Source organism: Rhinolophus ferrumequinum, chromosome 17, assembly GCF_004115265.2.
Source record: "Rhinolophus ferrumequinum isolate MPI-CBG mRhiFer1 chromosome 17, mRhiFer1_v1.p, whole genome shotgun sequence".
Lineage (NCBI taxonomy): Eukaryota > Metazoa > Chordata > Mammalia > Chiroptera > Rhinolophidae > Rhinolophus > Rhinolophus ferrumequinum.
This window is the reverse complement of record NC_046300.1, coordinates 15564017-15590186: the sequence shown is the minus strand read 5'-3', so window position 1 is coordinate 15590186 and position 26170 is coordinate 15564017. Positions and strand designations below refer to the sequence as shown.

The window sequence follows — 26170 nt, the reverse complement described above, 5'->3', positions numbered from 1 at the left end:
CTGTTGCTCCTGTCATTGTGTGTTCTGTTTGCTACTGTTGTAACTTTGGCTGTTAGAATTTTGTCTCTATAGAACAACCAGGAATTGTGTTTTGAAAAGAAAAAGGCTGTGGCCATTTGGGTTAGCCATTCTGGCCTGGTCAACTGAGAAGCTACTGGTCACTACGGTAGAGCACTCTGAGAGCCAAGTGCTGAGCAAGAGGCTGTCATTCAGATCAGAGTTTCCAATTGATGTCCAGGATGGAAAGAGGAATAGGTTCTTTTCAAAGGACATGCGCTAAGGCAAACTTGCAGGACCAGATACATAATTCACAGGGTCCAGTGCAAAATGAAAATGCAGGGCCCCTTAATAATTCAAACATTATTAAGAATTTCAACACAGCAACAGAATTGCATTAAACCAAGTGCAGGACCCTGTGTGATTTGCACAGGCTGCATACCCAGGAATCTGCAAACATTTACTGTTAATAAACAAAATCTGCACTTCAGTTTACAATTTTCTGCTAGAAAATTAAGGAGGTAGTTTTGTATGCATGAAAAAAAATAAAGAAGTCTTTTAAATATCCAGATGTCTTAATATTTCCTTTCTCTACATACTGAAGTTGTGTCTTCAAAAAAATACTGGATCCTTCTGCCTCTTTATCCAATGGGGCCAGCTCTGTGTTTCCAAAAGATCTACTAAGGCAGAAGGGTTTGCCTGGGTTACCAGCCATGAATTCCTTGCTTTGTTGCACCACCCAGTTGCTCTAAGGCTATGAAGCTCTGGCCTAGATATGAGGCTCCACAGTCCAAAAAGCATGGATTTTGAAGACAAAATGGATTCCTATCCCAGCTCTACCATTTATAGTTCAGTGACTTAAAGCAAATTACTTAGCCTCCCTAAAACCTCAGTTTTTTCGTTTATAAAACGGAAGTGATAGTACTAGAGCTTGTTCTGGCGATTAAATAAGATGAAGAGGGCTTAGCACATAAATGCACAGCAAAATGAGGACATGAACACATTGCATTCTCTCTCTGTTTTAGTCCAAAGCTGAATGGGGGAAAGCGGAGTGCCCTCCAGCCAGGGAACCCCAGCTCTGGTGCCTGATCTCCGTCACCAAACCCTATAAATAACTTGGCAAAGTCACCATCTCCCTTAGAGTCGCTGTTTCTTAGGGTGAGGAATAAGGGAATTGTTGCAGGTGGTCCCTCTGGGCTGAATCACTCACAGGGTGCATATTCATTCGAGGTTTGGTCTGAATTTTCACTATCCCTGTTAAGGAACCACCCCGGACCCGGTGCTGTGCGCTCCCAGAGCTCTCAGCCGCGCGTCCCCGGCCTGCCCTGGCTACCTCGGTATAGGCCGCGCAGCCCCGCCCCGGAGCCACCTCCCTCCTCCTTCATCTCCCGGGCGAGTGAGCCCCAGCCCGAGCCCACTAGCCCGCTGCCAGGTGGCAGTCACGACTGTGCGGTCCCCGGCGAGGTGGCAGCAGGCGCGGCGGGGCGGGGCGCGCTCTCCCCTGCCCGCGGGAGTGCGGGGGAGGTGGGCAGGGCCAGGGCGGGGGCAAAGCCGGCGGAGGGCGCGTCTGCGCCTGGGCGAGCGAGGATGGGAGTCCCCGGGACCCTGAACTGAGCCACCCAGCGCGCGGTGGAGAGGGCGCGCCGGAGGACGGCGAGCCTCGCTGTTCCTCCCGGAGCCCAACACCGTTCCCGCGCCGCCACAATGATCCCTCCGAGCGGCGCCCGCGAGGACGGCGTGGATGGGCTGCCCAAGGAGGCGGCAAGCGCCGAGCAGCCACCGTCTCCTGCATCCACCAGCAGCCAGGAATCCAAGGTACCGCGCGCACTTGCCCCAAGAGAACACAAACTCTCTCCCTCTCTCTGTCCACCTTTGTTTCCTCCCAACTGGCGCTGGCGCGGGGGGCTGAGATGTGTCCCTAGTTCAACCAGGGTTCAAGGACTGTACCTCCCTTGAGACTTGAATGTCCGGTAGGACTGGCTGCTGGCGAGGATGGACCACGTTCAGGTGGACCCAGCCTCCTCGCCCACACAGACCCGAGGCTTCGCTGGACTCCGGGTTCAGAGATCGCTTCCTTGGGTGGTGGTGGCTTGGTTGTGCCTGTTTGTACCCAAAACGCGTATAGGTATTAGGCGGCTTCTGAACGGTGAGCAACAGACAGCCCAGGGATAGTCTCCAGAAAAGCCAGGGCATTTGAGGGCCAGCAAAGGGTTGTCTGTATCCCGAAGGTCTCAGACCCTCTGCTTGACGGGGCTCATCCTGAACTTCAGATACCGCTCGTTTCAGAAAAACTAGGCAAAGGGACAAGTCGCGTTCGCGGAAAAGTCGATGCTCTTCTGGTGAAGTTGATACTCAAGAACTTTCCTTTGTTTTTGTGGGAGTTACACTAACACACATACACAAAACCAACCCCGCAGCATTTCTCTTGTCACTTTTATGCTTCCTCTGAAACTCTCGTGGGTGCCAGGCACGTGTTTGGAAATTTGGAAGAGGATCAAGTAAAATGCCGCTGCTAGCAGTGAGATGCCAAATGGTATCACAGCCTGGACTGAAAATCGAAACGCGGAGTTTGTAGTTATATGGATTTGCTGTTTTGTAAGTGCAAGATTCCTAGCTCTTTACACTGATTTCCTTGTGAGTGCCCCGAGCGTCTTTGGAATGGGAGGAGGGCGCAGTCTCTGTGTAGGAGTGAAGGAAAGTGGGGTGCCAGTGTGGAGGGCACGTCAGATGAGGCAAAGGAGAGTCCCCTTCTTGTCTCGGTTCCCACACACCCACAGAAGCCACTGACACGACAGCAGGATCAAAATCATAGCTAAGTGTCTCTCAGTGTAATTGATGCTGCTGAGCACGGTACATAGCGTAGCCTCCGGAAGGTAACCATCAAAGATGGGAACCCAAGACAGAGAGCTTTGCATTACTTTTATTTTGTTTTAACATTTTTCTGATAAATGTCTGGCCTGGGGCATGTATGTCAACTTTTTTAAAACTCAGTTGGAAATGGGGGCAAAGCCTCACTTTCCATAGTCATTGTGAAGAACACATGATGAGATGACTTAAAAGTCCACCCAGAATAGTCTAAGGAATCAATTAATGTTTCTCCTTTTTGTGCCTGAGAAAAGGAGATGGACTCCATCTCACCATAAATGATCCAGTCCAAAGCAGCCTCACAACCCACACACACGTACCACTTCTCTGCCGGCCAGAAGTTTCTGGGTGTCTCATCTTTGTCCATCCTTGACTGTCAGGCACTTAGGTAATACAGATTAGTGGCTGTTTCACAGGTGCTCTAGAATACTACAAATGAATGTAGCTTAACTCAGGAGTGAAACTGGCATCAAACTTTTTGAATTGGGCCTGTTGCTCTGCAGTAGGTGGGTTCTGGAAAGGGCTTAGCATTTGGATATACAGCAGCATGGTTCTAACACACCATGTGCGTTTGCTATTTATAGATATCCTAATGTAAATTCTTTGGCAAAGCCAAAACTGCATATGTAATACCCGTAATTATCCACCAATTTATCTGGCTTATAGTTTCAGATTGGTACACGGCCCTTGTTCTCAGAGTGGTCTACATGCCTGACGTGTGTTTATACATTCCTGAATTTGCTGTCATGGCTGAGGTGTTCTTAGTCAGTGGAAAAGTGGGGGCTAGGAGCATGACCCCCAGTCAACTGAATACAAAATAGTGTGCCTAAATGAATTTTTCTTGGCATAGCATTTGTGATATTCTCCAAGGGGCCTGTGCCCCTCCAAAAAGCTAATCTGCTGGTGTGGAGGACTATTTGGTAAGGAGGTGGGGTGGCATGAAAAAGGAACAGAGGAAAGCTGTGTTCGTTCCACACCAGGAACACCACGTTTGAAGGCTCTTTGGCATTTACAAGAATCTTCCTGCAGATGAGAGCCTGGTGAGGAAAATGTGAGCAAGACATTAGTAATCGTTCCATCTTACTCTCTTCTGAAGCGGTCTGTTTGTCAAAATACCGCATGGGACAAGCCTGGTTCCGGCTCCTCTGAGCATTAAACTTCAAGAAAGACTTTGAAAAGTACATTTTAGAAAAACTTTTTTTTTCTGATTGTAAAAGTAACAAACACTCTTTGTAGAAATTTGAAAAGTCCATACAAAAATAAAGAAAAACATCACCCAATGGTCATAATCCAAAGGCAACTACTGATAATATTTTGACCTACATTTTATGTCTTTCTTCATCTGTTTTTACATTTACACAGTTGAGAGAACACTGGTGAGCATTTACTGAATGCTTGCTATACGTCGGGCACGACTTGACTCTTCACAATAACCCTTTGAGGGAGATTGTACTATTATTTCCATTTTATAGATAAGGAAGCAGAAGCTCAGAAAAGTTAGGTGACTTACCCAGGAACACATAGTTAGGTGGGTGGCAGCGACCCAGGTGGCATGACTGTGGAACACCAGTTCTCAACTACCATGCACCTGTCTCTCATGCTTGCATACTGTTTTATATGTCCTGTGTCACCTGACATCCTAACTGAGTATTTTTCATGCCACTAAAAGTCATTTGCAACATTATTTTGGTCTTCTCATCTTAAGAATTATTCGAAAATAACTTGAGCCACATTATCATGTGAAATGATTAAAAACCAATCCTTGTCCAGCTTCTTTGCACCTGGTTCTGCTGCCCTTTCCCCCAAAGTATATTTATGGAAGTAATTCAATGGAATATCACAGAATCATATGGTAAAGGGGACCACAACAAACCCTTTAGTCCAGAGGGTCCATTAGAAGAAGAATGATAATGATTTAATTCCCTGAGCATATAAAGTGTTTCCAGAAGTTCATTTTTTTGCAGATTCCATAAATTGCAAAATCGTAGAGTGTTAGAATTGGGGACACTAGAGTTCATCTATTCCAGGTATTTTCTTAAATTATGGATAATTGTTATTGTGTGAGTTTATTTAATGATGGAAAATTTCAACGTACCCAAAAGTAGAGAAAGCGTAGAAGAACCATCATGTTACCTCATCACCTGGCTTCACCAATAATAAATTCTTTTACCTGTTACCTACCACCACTACCCACCCCTCCCCCCACACATCGAGTTCTTTCATCCCTAACCATTTCAGGTTGTACCTCTAAAAGATAAGAAGGGCTCTTTTTGTAAACATGACTATCATCCCATGATCATATATTCAGATTGTTTAAATCAAGTGTCAGTATATTCTTTGGAGGTCCACGAATGGTCTTTGGAAGATTTATAAACAACCAGAACATTCAAAATCATGCATCATCTGGGGAAAGGGTTGTTAGCTTATATCAGATCAATAAAGTGTCTGTAGCCTTTAAAGTTCATTTAAATATCCACCCATTTTTTTTCTCTCTCTGGAGTAAATCCAGGCCCAGAGAAAGGCAGTGTTTTGCCTAAGATCATACAGATAGTTACTGGCAATATCCTGGGTAAGAACCTCGTCTTGAACTTGGTGTATGTACCCTAGTACAATTCCTCAGAGCAAATTCCTGTAAGCACAAGCAGTCATGTGGTCTACCACTACCTTATGGTTTTCTTTTTCATAAAATCAGTTGAGTTGAATGGGTTGGAAAACCACTGATGAACCTCGCCCCTCTATCTTTCCAGTAACTATTCCAGAAAGACCACAACCTAAGTTCTTTTCTAAATGTTTGACAGAGACCACTGAATACAAAGAAAAAAAATCACATTTCAGCATCCCTTAGTTTAATGAATGTCTTGTCTCCTGCTGACTTATTGACAACATAGAAATCTTACTAGAGTGTAATATGAAGGTTTAGTATGGATGTCCTTTGCCGTCACTTATATGACCCAGGGTCACATTTTGATGCTATGAAGGGATTATAGGTTTTGAAGTCAAATAGACAAGAATTCAAACTCTTCTCACCAATGGCCACCTTTGCAACCATGGGTATGTTGTCAAACCTCTCTGAGCCTCAGCTTTCTAATCGCTAGAATGTCGGGATACTAATACCAATTGGCATGATTTTTTGTAAGGCCTGAGAATATGTAAAACACCCAATATGCTGTCAGCATTTGTAAGCATAAAACATTGATTACTTTCTCTTCCTGCTTCAAATTAGATGATTTCTGTCACTAGCCAGTCCCAAATGTCATCACTGGAAGAATTTCAGTAATCAAAATTGACATTCCAATAGTATAACTGAGTTTTCCTCCCTTTGGATTTTTAGTTATGCTATTGATTGCCGTGAGATTTCACCTTAGCTATTTTGCATCCCCAAGGAAGATAAATCACAGTGCACCAACATGTGACTTCAATTTTGAAAGGGTGATATAAGCCACCCAGTGCCCTATTGGAACCATGGAGCAAGATGCTCCCTCATTTCTGGATGGTCCTCTCTGAACCTGCACCATCATCCAGCTAGGGAGAAGAAATCCCTAATCATTAGGATATGCCCTCCTGCATCTCCCAGAAAGTGACATCAATCAGTAGTTATGTGTCGAGTGCCTATTTTGTGCCCAGTGCATCCCATACATATGTGAAGCTGCTCCTATCGATAAAGAATTTGACTTCTACTCAGCAAAGGTAATGAAAGAAACTGTAACCTTGGCTTTGCCTGGGGAGTCCAGGCCATAGGCTAGACCTGCTAAATTGAAGTCACTGAGTGAAAGACCCAGGCATCAGTTAGTTGTTTTTGGTTTTTTGTTTGTTTGTTGTTTGTTTGTTTACCGCTTCCTTAGTGATGTCATTGCACAGCCAAATTTCAGAAACACTGGTCTAGACTATAAAGATTGTAGGATAACAAAGAAGGCAAGATCCTTTCCCTACTAACCTAGGTACTTGAAGGAATCATTTCCCATTTACACTTCTTCATTTCCTATTTATACTTCAATTCAAAGAAATGACTCTGATGAAAGTGACCTGCTGTTGTCCTCCACGTTGCCAAAGAATCTTGAGCATGACTGAGATGCAGCTGAATTTACAAGATTAACTATGTCTCGTCTTCATGATTATAAAAGTAATAAGTACTCAATGTAGAACACTGGAAAACACATTAAAATGCAAAGAAAAAATCACGTATCACACAACCACCATAAGGATGGTTAAAAATGTTGCTGTATTTCTTTGGTACACATTTCCACTTTTACACACACACACTTGTAACAGAATTGGAATAGTGCATACATAAATGCGCAGCGTGCTTTTTCTTCCACCTAATGTTATGAAGTTTTCCCATTCTCTTAGATAATCAATGACATGAATATTAAATATGGTATAGTATTCCATATCATTATTATACCACCTTGTTTGTCAATCTCTTCTGATTGCATGTTTAGGTTCTTTCTCAGTTTTCACAAAGTAAAAATATTAAAATGTACATTCTGATACATGAACATTTTTATGTATTTCTGCTTACTTTCATGGGAAGTAGAATTGCTAGTTCCGAATATAAACACCCCTAAGGTCTTTTATTCTCATTGACATGGTGCCCTCAAGAAAGGTTATACCATTGGGTTGTTTTTTTTTTCCTTAGTAAACCTTTTATTGAAGTATGACATCATACCAAAATGAGTTTTCAAAAAACAAACTCTTGATCTGTAGATAACTACTACATAAATCAAGAAACAGAATGTTACCAACATCCCAGAATTTCCCTCATACCTTCTTCTGTCACTGTCCTCTAACAGTAGCAATATCCTGAAGTCTAACAACGTAGATTAATTTTGTTTAGTTTTGAACTTTTTATAAATGGAATCATATAATGTATACTCTTTAAAGCCTAGCCTGGCTTTTTCGCTTAGCATAATGTTGTGAGATTCATCTTTACCGTTGCATGCGGCAATAGTTTTCATTTTCATAGCTATACAGCATTCCACTGTATGAATAGACCACAATTTACCTATGCACTCTACTGATGATAGATATTTGGATTGTTTCTTGGTTTTGGCTGCTATAAACAGGACTGCTCTGAACATTTTTGTACGTATCCATTGTGGCACACATGAAGCACTTTTATGGGTTGCATACCTTGGGGGCGACACTGCTAGGTTATAGGGTACACATACATTCAGATTTAGTAGGTACTGTCAACTTTCTGAAGTAGCTGTACCAATTTCATTCATACTCCCAACAGCAATACCTGAGAGTTCCATCTGCTCCTCATCCTCCAAACACTTATTAGTGTCTGTCCTTCTCATTTTAACCATTCTCATAGGTGATTCGCGGCATCACACTGGGGCTCTAACTTGTACTTCCCCAGGGACTAATGAGTTTAGCAGCTTTTATACTTATTGTCATTTGCATATTTTCTTTTGTGAAGCAGTTTATCTATTTTTCTATTAGACTATCTGTTCTTCTTAATTTGTAGGAATTCTTTACATATTCTGGATACAACTGAACTAAGACTTAAGTGTATTGCAAATATCTTCTACTCTGTGGTTTACCTCTTCTTAACAGAAATTCTTAATTTAATATAGTCAGCAGAATAATTTACCCCCGTATAGTTGTCAGTGCTTTTGTGTTCTGCTTAATAAGTCTTTGTCTACCCCAAAGGCATGGTGGTATTCTCCTATATTATTTCCTAGAAATCTTATTGTTTCACCTTTCACACAAAGGTCTATAATCCATTTGGAATTGGTTTGTTGGTATAGTATTAGGTAGGGGTGAAGATTCATTGTTGCACGGCACCACTAACTTTGCTAATCAAGTGACTATACATCTGACTTATGTGAACGTTTCTATTCTGCCCCACTGGTCTATTTGTCTATGCTTGTACCAACACAGCACTGTCTTAAATGTAAAGTCTTTATTAAAAATTTTTGATATCTGACAGAGTAAGCCTTCTAGTTTTGCTCCGCTTTTGCAACTGTTTGGGTTATTTTAGCATCAGCTAACCAATTTCCAAAAAAATAACTGCTAGGGTATTGATTGGGGTGGCACTAAATCTATAAATCCATTTGAAGAGAATGGGCTGTTTATACCATAACGTCTTCCAATAATGTGTCCCACTCCAGAATTTTGCCTCTGCCAAGTAGTCAAGGATATGATTAGCTGAGAACCAAATTTTGTGTTACTTTTACATTTGGGGGCTACCCAGACTAAAATTTGAGCCCCAAATTTATGAGAAGGCAGGTCTGTGATTATGAATTCCAAGGGAAATGTTTGTTTGTTTGTTTGTTTGTTTATTTACATGTTTACTTACTTATTTACCCTGTGTCTATGCTAAGATTTCCTTATCATCAACCTGGATTTGTGAGAAATTTGTTTCTAGTTCGTTCTTTTTCAGGTCTCCACTCCATGTAGGCATCAACATGCAATCACTCTACATTTATTGTTGTTTGTGGTAAAATATACATAACATAAAATGTACTATTTTAACCATTTTTAAGTGTACAGTTCTATGACATTAAATACATTCACATTGTTGTGCAATTGTCACCACTATCCGTCTCCAGAACTTCTTTCCAAACTGAAACTCTGTACCCATTAAACACTAATTTTCCATCCCCCTCTCTCTCCAGCCCTTGGTAACCACCATTTTATTTTCAGCATCTATGAATTTGATTACTCTAAATGCCTCATAGAAGAGGAATCATATAATATTTGGCTCTTTGTGACTGGCTTATTTCACTTAACAGAAATCTTCAAGGTCCATCCATGTTGTGGTATGCATCAGAATTTTCTTCTTTTTTAAGGCTGAATAATATTCTATTGTATGTGTATACCACCTTTCGTTTATCCATTCATCCACCAATGGACTCTTGAGTTGCTTCTACATTTTGGCTATTGTGAATAATGTTGCTATGAACTTGAGCGTGCATATATCTATTCAAGTCCCTGCTTCCATTTTTTGGGGGGTAGGAGGTGTACAGCAAGAAGTGGGATTGCTGGATTATATGGTAATTCTGTGTTTAATTTTTTGAGGAATCGTATTATTTTTCATAATGGTTGCATCATTTTAGATTCTCACCAGCAATGCACAAGGGTTCCAATTTCTCCACATCCTCACCCACACTTATTATATTTTGTTTTTTAGATCCTAATAGGTATGAAATGGTATCTCTTGATTTTGATTTGCATTTTCCTAATTATTAGTGATGTTGAGCATCATTTCATGTGCTTATTTGCCATTCGTATATCTTCTTTGGAGAAATGTCCGTTCAAGACCTTTGCCCATTTTTTAAATCAGGTTGTTTGTTTTTTTATTATTGAATTGTAGTGTCATAGCAAATCAGCAAATTTAAAGGAGAAAGATGTATTGTTTTAATTACATTTATTCTCTAGAGAGGAATATTTTTCACATTTTAAAAATTGTCTTTTTTCTTTTGTGAATTTTCTTCTATTCATGTCCTTGTATATTTTAACAGAGTATTAATTCATTTCCTATTGCTCTTTCAGAATTCTTTATAAATATTAAAACCATGATCTTTCAGATATGTTGCTAACATTTTCCCAAACTAAAATTTTTTTCAATGTTATTATATTTTCAACATAGATTTCTTTTTTCTATGTTAAATATTACAAATTTATTTAGCGATGGTTTCTTCTTTCCATTGATATTTAGAAAGGTCATCCCCATGTTGGGAGCAGATTACCTATTAACCTATATGTTTTTCTAGATCCTTAATATATACTTTTTACTTCTATCATTTTAATACATCTGGAATTTATGTGGTATGTGGTATGGTAGAAATCTAATTTTTTCCAAATATTAATAAGCATTTCTAAAACCATTTGATGAATAATTCATTCTTTTTTTCACTGATTTGAAATGTTACACTTACTATGTAATAAATGGTAATATGTCCTAGGTTCTCTTTTAGAGTCATCTGTTAATATGTTAATGATTTTGCATTTATTACTATACTTTGGCATTGTCATCATAATGTTTTAATTATTGTAGCTTTATAATAGACTGATAATTGATAATACAAATATCCTTCTGAGAGTTTTATTATTTATTTATTTAACAGCACTCACCTTTTTGTTTCCCCATCGAGTTATAAAAATCTTATTTTGAAAGTAATTGCATGAAACTTTTAAGATCATTTTAGTGAAATCTTTACAAAAAATGAGCTTGCTCATCCAGGAATATAGTATCTATGTTTAGTTAGTTACTGAAATGTCTTTTATGCCATTCTTAAATGCTTGGGAATTTTCTTCAGATATTTCCTGCTCCATTCCCTGGGTAGCCCAATAGCTCTTTCCTGGGTATTTTATACTCCGGGTTACTATTAAGAACTATACCGCTTATATTTTCTAACTGGTAAGAGCTGACTTATAGGATATTTATTTTATTTTAATTTTGTAATCTGAGATCATTCAGATAACTTTTTTTTCTTTCATTAATAAAGAAATACAGTGTGGCTTACTGGTTCCGAGCACACACTCCGGAGTCAGACACAGCTGTGTTCAAATCCCTCTCTGCCATGTTGGGGTGCCACTTAACAAGCTTCCCTGTCCTTTACTTCCCTGAGGGTCACTGTTCTTTCGATAAAGTGAACATAATCATGCCGTCCGCAACCTCATCTTTAGGGTTAAATTAATCAGTGTATGCTGAGTGCTAAACACAGTGCCTGACACATAGTAAGTAAATGTTAGCTATTATTATTAGATTATCATAATATCTACAATAATAATTTTACCTCTCTAATTCTCTCTTTTTGGAGGGTTGGGGGGGAGTAGGGTAGGTAAGAACAGGGATTTATTGTGTTAGAACTCCCAAAATACGGTAAATATTAGTAGAAGTATTGAGCTGGTACTTGACTCACTTTAAATGTCACTGATGTTTTGCTGTAAGGGTACATTGTCTATAAGTGTACATTGTACAGTGTTGGTGCTAAGGGGTCTCCTCAACTCTCTTGCATCTGGAGCTACTCTGGAATCCACTGCAACTTTACATAGTCAGCCTGAGAAATATAAGGTGGTGCTTTGCAAATTTAACTTCAAGACAAATCCATTTCCAACTAAACCATTCCTTGATACCCCCTTCTACATAAAATCCAGGCTTCCCACTTGTGTCACAGTTAAACTGAGACAGTTTTCTTGGTGTGAAAGATAGGTAATGTTCTTAACTTACTAAGAATTTCCATCAGGAATGGAATATAAAATTGTTTCAAATGACTTTTTGGCAAGTATCAAGGTAATCATGTGATTTTTTTTTTTTTTGGCCTTTGGCCTCTTTATGTGATGGATTATATTAATAGATAGCCTAATATTAAACGCTTCTTACATTCTTGGAAAAGGTCCTACTTGGCCATGGGGATTTTCTTTTAATAAACTGCTGGGTTTTGATTGCCAATACTTTATTATTTTTACATCTATACACATAAGGAAGATTGTCCTGTAACTGTAACTTTGTGTCCTTGGTCAGCTTTTATTTTTAAGGATATGCCAAGTTTTAAAAATGACTTGGGAAGATTCCATGAATGTTTTTGTTTTGTTTGTTTTTCTATGGAACAGTTTATAAAACCCAGATATCCTCTTTGGATGTTTGAAAACATCTGCCAATAATATCTAAACTTCGCACCTATTTTAAAATAAAGTTTGAAAACTTTTTTTTTCCAAATTTTTATTCTATTTTCTTTTTTCTAAATTGGCTTGAATCAGGTTTGTTAACTTGTATTTTTCTAGGAAATCATCCAGTTCCTTTAAATCTTTGTAACATCTCTGAATGAGTTATTGTAGGACAGCCCTGGGATCTTCCTTCAATCTCACTTCATCATCACTCTCTTAGCAGGATTTCTATGTGCTCCTATCCTGTGAACACACTTTTTTGCAGTTCTTTGTGTTTATACAACATCAGTTCCTTTACTATGGATTTGGAATCAGGAGCATTAAACAGCAGGGCTCATACTTGCACCTTACTGAGAGAAAGAACCCTTTGCTCTCTCCTTAAATCTCTCCAATCCTTAGACTCTCTTCCTACTGCTATAACCATTCCTCTCTGGTCCTACTGGCTGTCACTCCCTCCTCTAACCACATTCAAATGTTGGTTTTCCCCAGCATTCTATTCTCAGCCCTCCTCATTCTCCATAATCTCTCTGGGTCTATACTGGGAAATTTTACCTCGTCTTTTTATTTCAGCCTCCATCTGACAACTCCCATATCAGAATCCAACACAGACATCACTCTTCAGAGTTCCAAACCGATATATCTAGCTACTTCTTGGACAACCTGTCTAGATGCCCTCCATACATTTTAAATTCATCCTACCCTCAACTAAACTCATCATTTTCAACTCAGATGCCAGCCTGCTTCTTCTTGTTTGCTCTTCTTGTGTTCTCATCATCCATAGAGTAACAAGCCAGGACACCAGAAGTCATCCTCCATGACCCTTAGGGCACCTGAACAGAGAGGTTGTTTGGCAGCAGATAAACAAGAGACAAGATATGTGTTGGCCCCAGAGATGCTTCATTCACTTGAACCTGAAAGTTGGACCTGTTGCCTGTTCCTAAAGGTCCGCATAGCTAAAGTTTCAGTCAGCATGTTTTCCCCAGTCCTGGGAGCAGCTTTGACCACAGCATGAAAGACTGAGGTCAGACACAAAAGAAAGTCAAGAGGAGGAATCCAAAACACCCTGGGCTCCCAAGTGTGCCCCTGCTTCCTTGCCTTCCAAACTAACATAAGCGAGAGTAGTGAAAAGAGGTGCTGGAGTTCCTCTGGGAACTATGTGCCCCTGGAAAGTGTCCCACATTCCCTCCCTCCACCTCTAACATTCTCAGTTTTATCAGAACAAGGTAATTTGGAGAGCTGGAAAAGGAATCTTATCATACTCCTTTTCCCAATGATGTCAATCACCAGAAGAAACACAAAACTTCAGAGCCCTCTTTCTCTCTCACAGTTTAATCTCCATACGAATCTGCACACCTGCTAATCCACCCTCATCTACCACCCTCCCCAACTATGTGTACCCTCCACTCTCACCCTCTGGAATTCACTCTTCAGCAAACTCCTCTTTCTTCTTAACTTCTTGTCTGATATTCCCTGCGCTTCCTACTCTGACACCCAGTCCTTACCCTGTAGGCGTCTCAAGTGGTGGCTCCTTTCTCCTTTATCAGGCCAGGTAGTTGGGAAGGCACTCTCACTACGCCTTCCAGACGCTTATCTTTCCTCCTCTAAAATTGTAGCTTTAAAGTCCGTGTGCTCAGGCTCATCTACCCACTCAACATCAGCAGTCACTTACCAACCCCAAGTAGGTCTCTCCATCCTCCATGATGGTAGAGCCAGGCTCACTCTAACTCGTTTCAACCTAACTCCTGTCGTAGTCTTTGGTGATTGTCATATACTGCAGATGACTCTTCCAAATATCCTGACTTCTTTAGTCCTTAATCTTTCCTCCTAAGATCTTGTCTTCCACTCTCCTCCACCTCATCATCCACTTCTGTAACTGTTCCCGAGACTTTGTCTGCACAATGATTGCACCTTTTCCAGAATCTCCGTGTCAAGCTTCCTGTTCTGTGACCATCAACTTGTATCTTTCCATCTCATGCCCTCTAACACCTCTCTTTGAATAATATTTCAACCCCACCAGAGCAAAAACCCTTTAAACTGGTAAGCCGACTCCCTTTTCTCTGTCCCCCATCCATTTTAAGTTCTCAGGTTCCTTTTCATCATCACTGTGATTTCTCCCCTGCAAACACCCTGAACTCCCTTGCCTCTGTGTCCCTTTGTTCAGAATCACTTAGAAAATCCTCAGCTCTGCATAAGCCAATTTTCAACCTCCTCTGTACCCACACTTCTGGAGAGTGTAGACAAGACAGACCGTAAACAAGGTGGAAAATGCGTAATATTATTTTAGGCGATGATAAAGCTATGTAGAAGTCTACAGTGTAGAAAGGGGTAAAGAGCTATTTTACTTTGAGTGACCAGGGAAGGAATCTATAAACATGATTTTTGATACAGAGACTGGAATGAAGTGAAGGCATGAGCTGCCATTTGAAGATCTAGAGTAAGACGGGAGTGGGGGAGAGATCTGGACAAAGACCCTGAGGTGGGAATAGCTTGCATTTTTGAGAAGCAGAGAGAAATCTTGGGTGCTTGCTTCTAAGTGAACAAGAGAAAAAAATGTCAGGATGGGAGTCCAGAAAGCTAGACTCACCTTCAGAGATGAGTCTAAGAGCTAGATCTGTGCTGTCCAATATGGTAGTCATTAACCACGGGCAGCTAGTCAAATTTAAACTTGATTGAAATTAAAAATTCAGTTCCTTAGTCACACTACCCACATTTCAAGTACTTGCTAATCACCTGTGGCTAGTAGTTACTGCTTTGGACACCACTTATTACGGAACATTTCCATCATTGTAGAACATTCTTATGGACAGTGCTACCTAGATTCTATAGGTCTTAATGGACATGCTGAGGAATCTGGATTTCTGTTCTCAGTTTGAGGATCACCATTTAAGAAAGGCATGGAGAAAGAGGATTTGGACATACATGATTTATATTTTACAAAGATTACCCTGGCAGCTGTATACAGTAGGCTATGGCATAGCAAGAGTGGACGTAAGGAGAACATTTAGAAGGCTGTAGTAGTCCAGATGAGGGAGAATGACATGTGAGACCAGGTATTAGTTGGTAAAATATTTGGGAAGTGATTAAGTCTTAGGATATATTTTGAAAGTAAAATCAATGAGATTTACTATGAATGTGATGTGAGGTGTGAGGGAGAAAGAGAAACCAAGGATGATTCCTAAAGAGTTAAAGGGAGGATTAAAAGGGATGCACATATCGAAATTTTTTATGATCCATGAAGCTCTGTACATATGTAAATTGGTAGCGGTTATTGTACACTTTAAGAAGATGGGATATAAACTTAATTTTATCGGTAGCTTTTCAAAGATGGAAACAATATAATTGGCTTGACTAATATTGCATATGGGGGAGAAACAGTCAAGATAGGTGAATAGGTCAGAGGCAGGTCTTAGAAGCCAGGCACAGGGACTTAGATTAGAAGGGTGAGGATAAGAGAAGCCATAAATATTGTAATGGTGAAGTGAAGGATGGATTGTCATGGAGAGAACCTAAAGCCTGGGAGGTGAACAATCAGTCTTAAGAAAATGACAGAGAGGAAATGGGAAGGAAGAGAAAAGATCATGCATGAAAGGATTTTCAAAGACAAGTAAAGTGACTGTTTCCTCCTCAGAGAGCCATCTTCAGAGACTGCACAAGGAGTGGACGCTGGTTTTATTCAGGAGGACGCTTATCTGGCCAGAGACTACACAGTTAGTCAAAGGCCGAATACCTGAATAGCAAGATCAGAGTCAAAAACATGGAGACAGGCAAGATCTCGAAGGGTGGAATAAGAAGGAAAGAGAGAATAAGAACTAGTCTTAGCAGTAAAGAAAATAAGATGCAGGACGGAATGAGGTGCAAAGTCATCAAGATTTCAGATTGTGAATGTCACTGCTGTACTGTAGCGCTTCTTTGCTATGTTGTTTGGTCCATGTAGGTTGTCAGACAACCCTTAGTTAGAAGGCTTGGTTGTTAGTCATAATACTCTACATTCATATTTCTTCACATGGTAAGAAAAAGGCAACAAGGGCCAGAGCCATCTTTGATTTTTGGCTTCCATAAGCATAGGCCATCACTCTACGAAATTAAAAACCAGGTAAGGATCAAGGTGAAAGACCTTGGATTGGAATAATTTCCTTCAGTCAGGGAATCTTTCTGGTAAATAATAGTTTCTATCTCTATAATAGAAAATCCCCCTTGATCATAGTTCTGGCAGAAGTCTGAGTCTTCCTTTCCTGATTAATCTTATTCTAAAAGTACAATGTAAATCCCCATCCTGGAGTTTCATAAGCTTAATGAAATTTTTAGATTAATTTCTTTAACTACATATTTATATCCAAGTCACATATACTCCACATATATATATATATATATATATATATATATATATATATATATAAAGTCAATTATAAATTGGATCTCTGTTCATTGAACGGTATTTTCCTACTGAGTTTCATTAAGAAATTTGAGATAAAGTTCCTTGAGAAAATAAAAATAAAAATCACATCATGCAAATGCAATGAATCTTATAAATTGGATTTGATTGAAAATTGTTAGGGATCATTTTCTGATAACACATGATTACTACTATGCAAAGTTAGTTGCTAATTTTTCTTCCAGAATCATTTTCTTGGAGTTCCACATTTTGAGGGAAATGAGTTCTTTCCATTGCAAAGAAGTACAGGGAAACCTTATCAGTCAAGAATGCTCAGAAAAGGAGCCATCTTGGAGACTCAAGCCTTCCTGATAACAGAGAACATGTCCTTTTATGTTTCAAGCATTTGCCTGTTGGGAATTTTGCTTAAAAATCTGTCTATAATCTGGTTTACATTTCCCTGCTTTCAAAAGCAGAATATGGCACATGGAATTTCATTCATCTATAACAGAGCTACAAATGCTTTGTAAATTTCAAAGCAATTACATTGTTTTTGTAATCTCCTTTTCCTGATTACTCAGGATCACCATTTTAAACACCAGTTATCGAATCTTTTGCATGTAGAGTTTTTTTCCCCTCGTGCTAATGACTCCATACGGATGTACTCTCCCAGTTCTTGTGCCTGATTCTAACATTTTTCTAACTCTTCCTAGACAAAGGCCATCCCTCTCTGTGGGCTCCTTTGAGACTTCTAATTGGCTTCTTCTAATTTGCTTTTGTATTGGAAAGCAAATCGTTAAACTACCGTATTTCCCTGTAAATAAGACCTAGCAGGACCATCAGCTCTAATGCATCTTTTGGAGCAAATATTAATATAAGACTCGGTATAATATAATATAATATAATATAATATAATATAATATAATGTAATACCGGGTCTTATATTAATTTTTGCTCCAAAAGACACATTAGAGCTGATGGTCCGGATAGGTCTTATTTTCGGGGAAACACAGTAGTTGGAATTTCATATTCCTTAAAACGAAATAGAAATTAAACCTACTATCAGGGGAGTAAATAGAGGATTTTTGTTTTTCAGTGTTTTGTTTTTCATTTTTTATTTTTATTTAGTGATTGGTCTGGTAGTGATTCATCAAACTTTTTGCTTACATTTTCTGGTTCATGGCTGCATTTTCTATATGTCAGTTGCTAGGTTTTCCTGATAGGTTTGATATTTCTTAATTCTTGTTTAAAAGGCTAGTTGATTAAGCTGAAGTTGCTGGTTCCATTTGTTTCATTAATACGGTTTTACTGGAAGCTTAATGTGTTGATCAGTTTGCAGGTGATCATCCCCAATGGACCTGACCTTCCAAACAACATTTAAAAAGATAAATTCCTAAATAGAAGGTTTCATTATTGTCATTTTCTATGGAGTGGATTTTTTTCTAACTGTTACATTGGACTCTCTCTCAGATATATATCCTGTAAGTGAAATGATCAAAATAGATGTTCCATGAATAAGTTGCACAGGGCAAAAGAAAAGGAGCAAAAGGAAAAAAAACATCCAGCTTACAAAATTAAAATATGTAGTTTATGGTTCTTCTGATGAATACAAGAAAGAACAGGATGTAAAGCCAGGAGACTTCATGTCAAACCACAACTCAACCCACTAAAGCCTCGCAAATGTGCAGATTCTTAATTACTGGTATTAGTCTCTCTTCCAGAAGGAATAACTTCAGTCTGTTTCTGATAACCCAAGTGCTCTAGAATTTCATGAATTTTATGAACTTGTCTGAGAAAGCAACATACATTGTTTCATATGTGATTTGTTTTTTTGTTCTTGTGGTCAGAATTATTTTGGCAAAGTTCTTTTCTTAGATTGCCTATAAGGTGCCTTTTGCAGACAGCAGGAAGTAAAAAAACCTGATATTCTAATTTGTATATGTGCTGCCGAAGCGAGCACATGATATTCTAATTTGTAATAAATCATGGATTTGAAGATGGGAGACAGTTTACACTTGTATATCAGGAGCCAAGAGCAAAATGCCAAGCCATCTAGCTTCGTGGCAGGACCCTTTCTGGTTCTTAATTGGAACTTCACTTGTCAGTTTGCCCACAGCCTGGTTGGACAGCTGCACAGAGAGCCTAAATCTAGCACTTACAGCCCATGAACCTGATTCCCAGGCTCTGGACAGCAGCTGGGAGACAGACAGAGGCCCATATGGAAAGCAACAGTTTTGACCGCATTTAGTGGTCAGACTAAAATGCCACCTGCCAGTTTAAGCTTTGTAATAAGACTATTCTACTACCATGTATGAAGATATGTTGGAAGGAAGAAAGGAGTTAGGAAGGAAGGAGAGAAAGAGAGAAAGGAAGGGGAAGAAAGAGAAACAGAATCACGCTCATTAAATCATATGGCCATATTAGAGGAACTTTGAGGAAGCCTGCTTCCCACATATAAAGTTGCTGTAGCGGCAGAAGTTACTGACTTATATTTTTTATTCCCTTATCCTTCACCATAAGTTAGGGTCTCTAGAAACAGAGCCAGAAGTTCAGAAGCAAGTAGTGCATTGAGGGTGTATTCTCAGAAGAAATCCACCAGGAGGAAGGGAAGCAGGACAGAACAGGAACCGTGGCTGAACAAGAATGTGGTCCCTGGTGAAGCCTTGGCCTGATCCACAGTGGACTCTGGAGCACAAGGTGCATCAGAGTTGTCCCTGCCTTAGGCAATGTGGCAGGACTGTTTTACTCTGTATCCCTCAGTCTTTGGGCCCCGGGGGTGGGGGAAGGGAGTTGTGGTTGCATACTCTCCCAGGGGAGACAGTTCCCATTAGCTGAGGGCACTTGTCAGAAGAAAGAGCAATCTGCAAACTAAAGCAGCTGGGGGATGGGTACCAGGGTCCCAGTAGAGAGGACATGAGTGAGGCACCAACAGCGCCCCCTACCTCAGGTGTGCTTCAACCAGGGCAGTCACTTCCCTTTTCCACACTCTCCAGTTAGGAATTTTGCTAAAATTTTTGGTCAGCAAAGGAGTGCTACATTTGAAAAAAGGTTAACAGACACCTGATGAAAGCATATGAGAGCTGTAGCCACGGGAAGTGGCTGCATACCCCCTAACACACCACGGCATCATAGAGCAGAAGGAGAGGAAACTAGGGATCTTGGGGAAGGGAGCACGGATGGCACCTTCTACACCCCACCCCATGAAAAACAACCTTTGAAGGAGAGGGACAGCACTTGGAGAGATTTCGGTTGGCCAATTTGTACGTCGTACAGAAATGGCTGCAGGACAGGTGGCTCAACTGCCTTGCTCCTTCAGGACACCCTTCGTGACCTCATCCTCCCATATGGCCATCCTTTAACCTTAGGATAAAGACGCCCAAGAAACCTACTGCTGTGGGTTAACTAACTCAGGACTCTTGGAAAGATTTGGGCTAAACTGATTCACATACATTCACAGGTTTTTACAAAAGTTCCCCCGACTGACTTTGAAGTCATGGAGGAACCAAAGGCCATACCTGGAATCGTTGCCTGGAGTGATCAGCCTGTATGAATATGTTTGCAGGCTTCGTGGGCTCCGACAGCCACTGACAGTTCTGTGCTTCACACAACCCCACACAAAATGGGGGTGCTCATGCTCAAGTGCTTTGAGAAATATTGGGGGAAATGGACAAGGGAAAGAAAGGGGTTAATGTGCTTAAAAGTGGGTGGCGATAATGCTGAGGTCTAAGGGAGTAAAGCAATAAAGTAAGAGTGACAGCCCTTTGGAAGCTTTTATGTGCCAGAGCCGACACTGAACACTTTAATTGTCACATCTCCTGCAACATAGGCGCTTTCCCAATTCGACAGATGATAACTAGCTGGTGTCAAATTCAGGTAGTCTGACTCCAAAACCTGGGCTACCATGTTCCAGCTTCAGACAGATAATACATATGTAAACTGACATAGAGCTAGAACTATATAAATAGATACATTGCAATAAATAACGGCTCATCTACTGTCCCATGATCATTTGTCCATGTAACTATTTGAGAGTGTGTATAAAATATATTTTTGAATCCCAGTGCATAGAAAATATAATGCAGAAGGGACATTGGAGAGCATCACAGACAATCCTTGATTTTAGAGTTCAGGAAACTGAGGTGCGGAGAATTTGAGTTCTTCTCCCAATTATACAACAAGCGCCATAACTCAAAGCCACAGGACGGGCCATTTAGGCATTAATGTTGGGTTGGGAAGCGTTATGATGACCTTCAAAGAATGCCGTAGAGCCATTGGTTGCCGACGTGAGTGGGCATCAGAATCATCTAGGGGGTCTGTTAAAATGCAGATGACTAGGCCCTGGCCCCAGAGTCTCTGATCTGGTAAGTCAGGGGTGAGGCCTGAGATTTTGCAGTTCTAGAAAGGTTCAGGTGATGCTGAACTGCTTGTACAGAGACCACACTTTGAGCACCACTGCCAATGAGGTAACTGCCTACTCTGCATTTTACCCTCTTAATGCCCACCCTCTTAATTTATGACTTTGGCTATAATTACAAACAGGCCTCCTCTTGACTCCAGATGGTCTACATGTATGTAAGGGCCCTGGCCATGGCCTCTGTCAACCCACAGCTTGCTAGAATGAATTCAGCTGGCAAGGAGGGAAGCACCAGGGCCACGCTGGTTTGGCTCAGCCTCTCTGCCCTTCTCCCACACCCCTGCCTCCTTCCCCAGCTGTGGACTTGGAGAAAGAAGGCAAAGGAGGTTGGCTTCGTATGGCTGAGATTTACTTGCTCAAACCTCCTAACAACCTTCTGTGTTCATTGTGAAACAACTACCATAGAAATCAAGCCTCTAAAAAGGGTGCTGTGCCTACATTTTGGACTCCTATTGGCTTGTGAAAACTAGTCTCTGTCCCTCTGGAAATAAAGGAGCAGATGGCTAACTGAGTTTCATGAAGGAAGCACGGGAAGCTCCTAGGTCTGCATTTCTTTGGGATTTCATATTCGAGGACACATACTAGCCTAAGCACAGCGTGAGCCTGCCTTTCCCAGCATATTCCTAGAGGTTTTCTTATGCTCAAAAAAGGCTCATTCCTTTCAAAGTCATTAACTGAAAGGCAGTAAGTCATATTCTTTCCAAAACCTTGCAGAGAGCTACCTTAAAGACCTGGAGAATAAATAGCAAGTGTGCCACATTAGAGCTATAGTTAGAAGGGCTGCAGGGAGCCCAAAGAAGACTGCACTGGCTGTTTGAAGAACCTGGATAGCAGTGACACTGGGAGAGCTACAGCCACAGACAGCTGTGGGATTCCAGAGCTGCTGCGTTCAGGCACCTGAGAGCCTCTCTGTCTACTGGGAAGACAAAAATATGGATCCTGCCATGCATTGTGTCACACTAAGCAAAGCCAGCTACTTCATTTATGGGGTCTAGTATGAAATGAAAAGGGGCGCCTTGTTCAAACATTATTAAGAATTTCAAGCCAGCAACCGCAGAGAGTTAAAGCAAATGCAGGGCCCTTCTAAGTGTAGGGCCCTGTGTCACCACACAGGGCCTGCACCCATGAACAAGCCCTGCATTGTGGGAACAAGCCACTGCAGAGTTTGGCAGAGCAAGAGACCGGGCATGGGAGGCAGGACAGCCGTTTCCCTCAGACTTGCTGTGCCAGGTGATCCATGCAAATCATTTCACTTAACCCTCATTTTACAGATGAGGGAGCTGTGGAGGTGGAGATCAGGAAAGGGAAGTGGCTTGCCTGGGGCATGTGGCTGACAGGGGTCTACACTGAAATTCTATCCATTTCTGACTCTCAGTCCCTATTGGTTGGTTGGGTGGGTGGGTGGATGGGTGGGTGAGTGGTTTAAACTTTTCCACATTCCTAAAGCAGTAAAGCTTGTAGGGAAGAACTTACATCTGTTTTTAATTTTTATTCCCTACAAGCTCGAAGAAGGAATAAACATTTAATAAGGGTTTTTAATAAATAATAAGGATTAATAAATAGTCCAGATCCTGGTTCAATACCAAGAAGAAGAATAGTGGGAACACGGCAAGAGAAAAAGAAGGAAAGGAGGAAGATGGAGGGTAAGAGTGAGGAAGAAGAGGGGAGAAAGGGGGAGGAAGGAGGAAAGCTAGCATGTACTGCCTGGTCCCTCCCGTACATACCATTTTCCATGCCTTATGATATTTAGTCCTCACACCAACCTTCCCAGATCTTGTTTTTATGCCCACTTTACAGATGACGAGTCAGAAGCTTACAGCAGTTGGTTAACGTGCCCCCCAAACCCAGTCTGTGTATAGCTGGGGCTTGCTCCTCTGTAACAAAGTGATGCAACCTGTGTGTCCTGTGTCAAGGTGAGTCTCATAGTCTGTCTAGTGACATGGATAGTATTTCCCTCCACACGGCCCAGTAAAGTCACTTTAGTGCAAATAAGTAATAGCAGGTGCCATTTACTGAGTCCCTGTTTACTGATTGCCTAAACAGGGACTCAATTCTCCTAGGACTCAATTCTCCTAGGCCCTTTAAATCCCATTTCTTATCCTTCCAACAATCCCTTTGTGGAAAGTTAATATTCGATCCTAAAAACAGCTAAGTATACTGAGGCTGAGAAGGTAACTTGTTCAGGGGAACTGTCAGCCCTGCTGTAAAGATCCTTAAAGACTCGTCATTCAAAATCCAGACAAGGTATAGGTATTTAATCGTCTTCCCTCACAAAGTTCCATTGATAAAACAGAAACTATATGATGAAAGAGTACATCAGTAACAGAGTGGGAAAACAAGAAAAGATATCATCAGCAGAATTTGTGAGGAAATCGTGGAAGATTTGAAGCAGAGAACACTGAAGTGATGGAGAAACCAAATGAGAGAAAACTGTTGTCAAAGGTTCTGGAGATACTAGTTACAGACATGAGAGCAGATGCTCCCAACAGAGCTCCAGAGTCCAGGCTAAGAGTCAGCAAATGCAGAGCAAAGAGTGGTCCCAACATAAACCCACAAGAGTGACCAAGAGCTGTTCCCAGTACAGAGGTCGTTGTTCCTTCTCATTCCCCATGCATGCAAAGAGCTGGAAACACAGGCTTTTGTCCTAGGTTAATGCCTCGGGATTTCTGTCTAAACTACCTAAGGCATTAGCCTAGGATGTCATCCAGAAAGGATTAAGGAACCAGACAGAGGAGCAGAGCCCATGGTAATTCCAGACTTCAAAAATTTTAAAACTTGCTAATGAGTATCATCAGAGAGATGCAAGAAGTATTGTGACCATATCAAAAGAATTGGTTTCTTTTCTTCCTTTTCTTTTTTTTCTTTTCTTTTCTTTTTTTTTTTTTTTTTTTTTTTTTTAAGGAACAATCAATGCACAGGAATGAATTTTTGGAAAAACAAGTTTAAAAAAAAAAAATCAATGCAAGGTTTGAAAAATAGGGTGGACAAATTCCAAGACTGAATCGGTAAAATGGAAGATAAAATAGAAAAAGAGATAATAAAAGCAAGGTAAGTTTTAAGAGAAAGGACTGAGGAGATATTGAAAGTAGAAACAGGAAACCAACCAGTCATCTCCACTAGGAGAGAACAGCTAAAAGAAAGGTGAGGAGATAATTAAAGAAAAAAATAATAAAATATTAAAATGAAAATGAATAAAATAGAAAATTAAATAGAGAAACTTAGATTTATATGTTCATACGAAGGGCCCCGAAAAGTGCTGAGCAATGAAAGTCAAATATAAGAAAGTGTCAATCAGGAAAAGCAAAAATATGAAATGATATGAAAAAAACTGAAACATAGATACAGAACTCTCAGAATCACAATGATACTCCTCAACTTTAAGAATAGAGAAGAATCCATACATAACCCCAGAAATTAAAGAAACAGGTGAACTTCTCAAAATGAGAACCAGAGGGGTGTTAGACTGAGCAGAATTGAAGGTTGCCATAGCTTCAGATTCTGACAGAAAAGTACATTTGACTGGAATCCAATGTTAAGTTGTTAGGATGACTCTGGAAAAGAAAGTCATCAACATATCTCCTGAAAGAGCATAGATACAAATTAAATCCTGGATAAAGCATTCACAAAGCCATCAGTATATGAAAACATGAATTTCTCACAACCAAGGAGAATATACCCTGAAAAAGCAAAACATGCAAAAACTATGCAATCTTCTTTGATAGAAAACAGAAGAAAATTGCTCTGACTCCAGTGATGCAGAATCAATTGGAATTCCTGATTATCAAAAAGATGCCTATAAACTAGGATTTATTTACTTGTTGAAGAGTATCTGCTAGAAAATTGCAGTTACCACCCCACGTAGCAATGAATTACGAGTCCCCTTATAGTAAGGAGCAAGCCAAAAAAACACACTCTTGCCTGTGTTACTCAGCATCGCTCTAGAAGTTCCAGGATGGGAAATACAAGCAAGAAGAATAACTATTAGAAACGAGGAGACACAGTTGCCATTACTAGCAGTTTATGTGTAAGTCCATCTGTTTCAAATAGTCAGTTGAAACTCTTATGACTAACAAGACAATATGCTACAAGCTCAAAAAAGCAAAACACAAAATCCATTCATTTTCTTTACACCAGCAACAACAACATACCTAGGAATATCTTTAAAAAGAAATACGAACATCCAATGTAAAGAAACATGCAGACATTTGAAAGACAGATAAGGAGATCTAAATGAATGGAAAGACATGACATTTTTTAGGTGCAAAGATTCAGTATTTTGATGTCAATCCACTCTAAATAAATACATAAACTCAAGTGAATTCCAGCCATCTAACAACAGAACATTTTTTAAAAAGGAAAATTTGCAAGTCCATTCCACCATTCTTCTTGGGGAATTAGTGGCAGGTCACGTAAACTCTCTAACTCATAGTCTCTTCAATTGTTTTGGGATCATAATGAAACCTACTTCAAAGGGTAATTGTGAAAATTAAATGAGTAACACTTAACACAATGCCAAATCCATAGCACCAACACACATTAATTTTTATTATATTACTCTGATTAAATGTACCTGTGCATATAAATACATGAATGGCAATGTTCATTACAGCATTGCTTACAAAAGCAAAACTTAGGCTAGCCTTATATTTCCATCAATATTACAATGATTAAGTACAATATACCATATTCATAGCATAGAAAAATATCAGTATAATTTGTTATGTATATGTCTATAATCCGAGATGGAAAAAGCAAGTCACAGAACAAAATGTGTAAGATAATTCATTTATGCAAGAAGTATTGTAATAATAGATAGATAGATGATAGATAGATAGAAAGAAAATTTTAATTAAAAGTATAGGTTAGTAAATTCACAGAAATTGATCTGGAACTATACACACCAA

At 40.1% G+C, this 26170-nt stretch overlaps 1 protein-coding gene across 2 annotated transcripts in view; it reads left to right on the top strand.

Annotated features, from left to right (window-relative positions):
- Window positions 1–1363: 1363 nt before the first annotated feature.
- STAC (SH3 and cysteine rich domain) overlaps window positions 1364–26170 on the top strand; it is a 138827-nt gene continuing 114020 nt past the window's right edge. For both annotated transcript variants that reach the window (XM_033131452.1, XM_033131451.1), the window contains exon 1: window positions 1364–1812. In XM_033131452.1, the coding sequence (XP_032987343.1) occupies window positions 1702–1812 (111 nt within the window). In that variant the 5' untranslated portion in view covers window positions 1364–1701. The remainder of the gene's footprint in view (window positions 1813–26170) is intronic.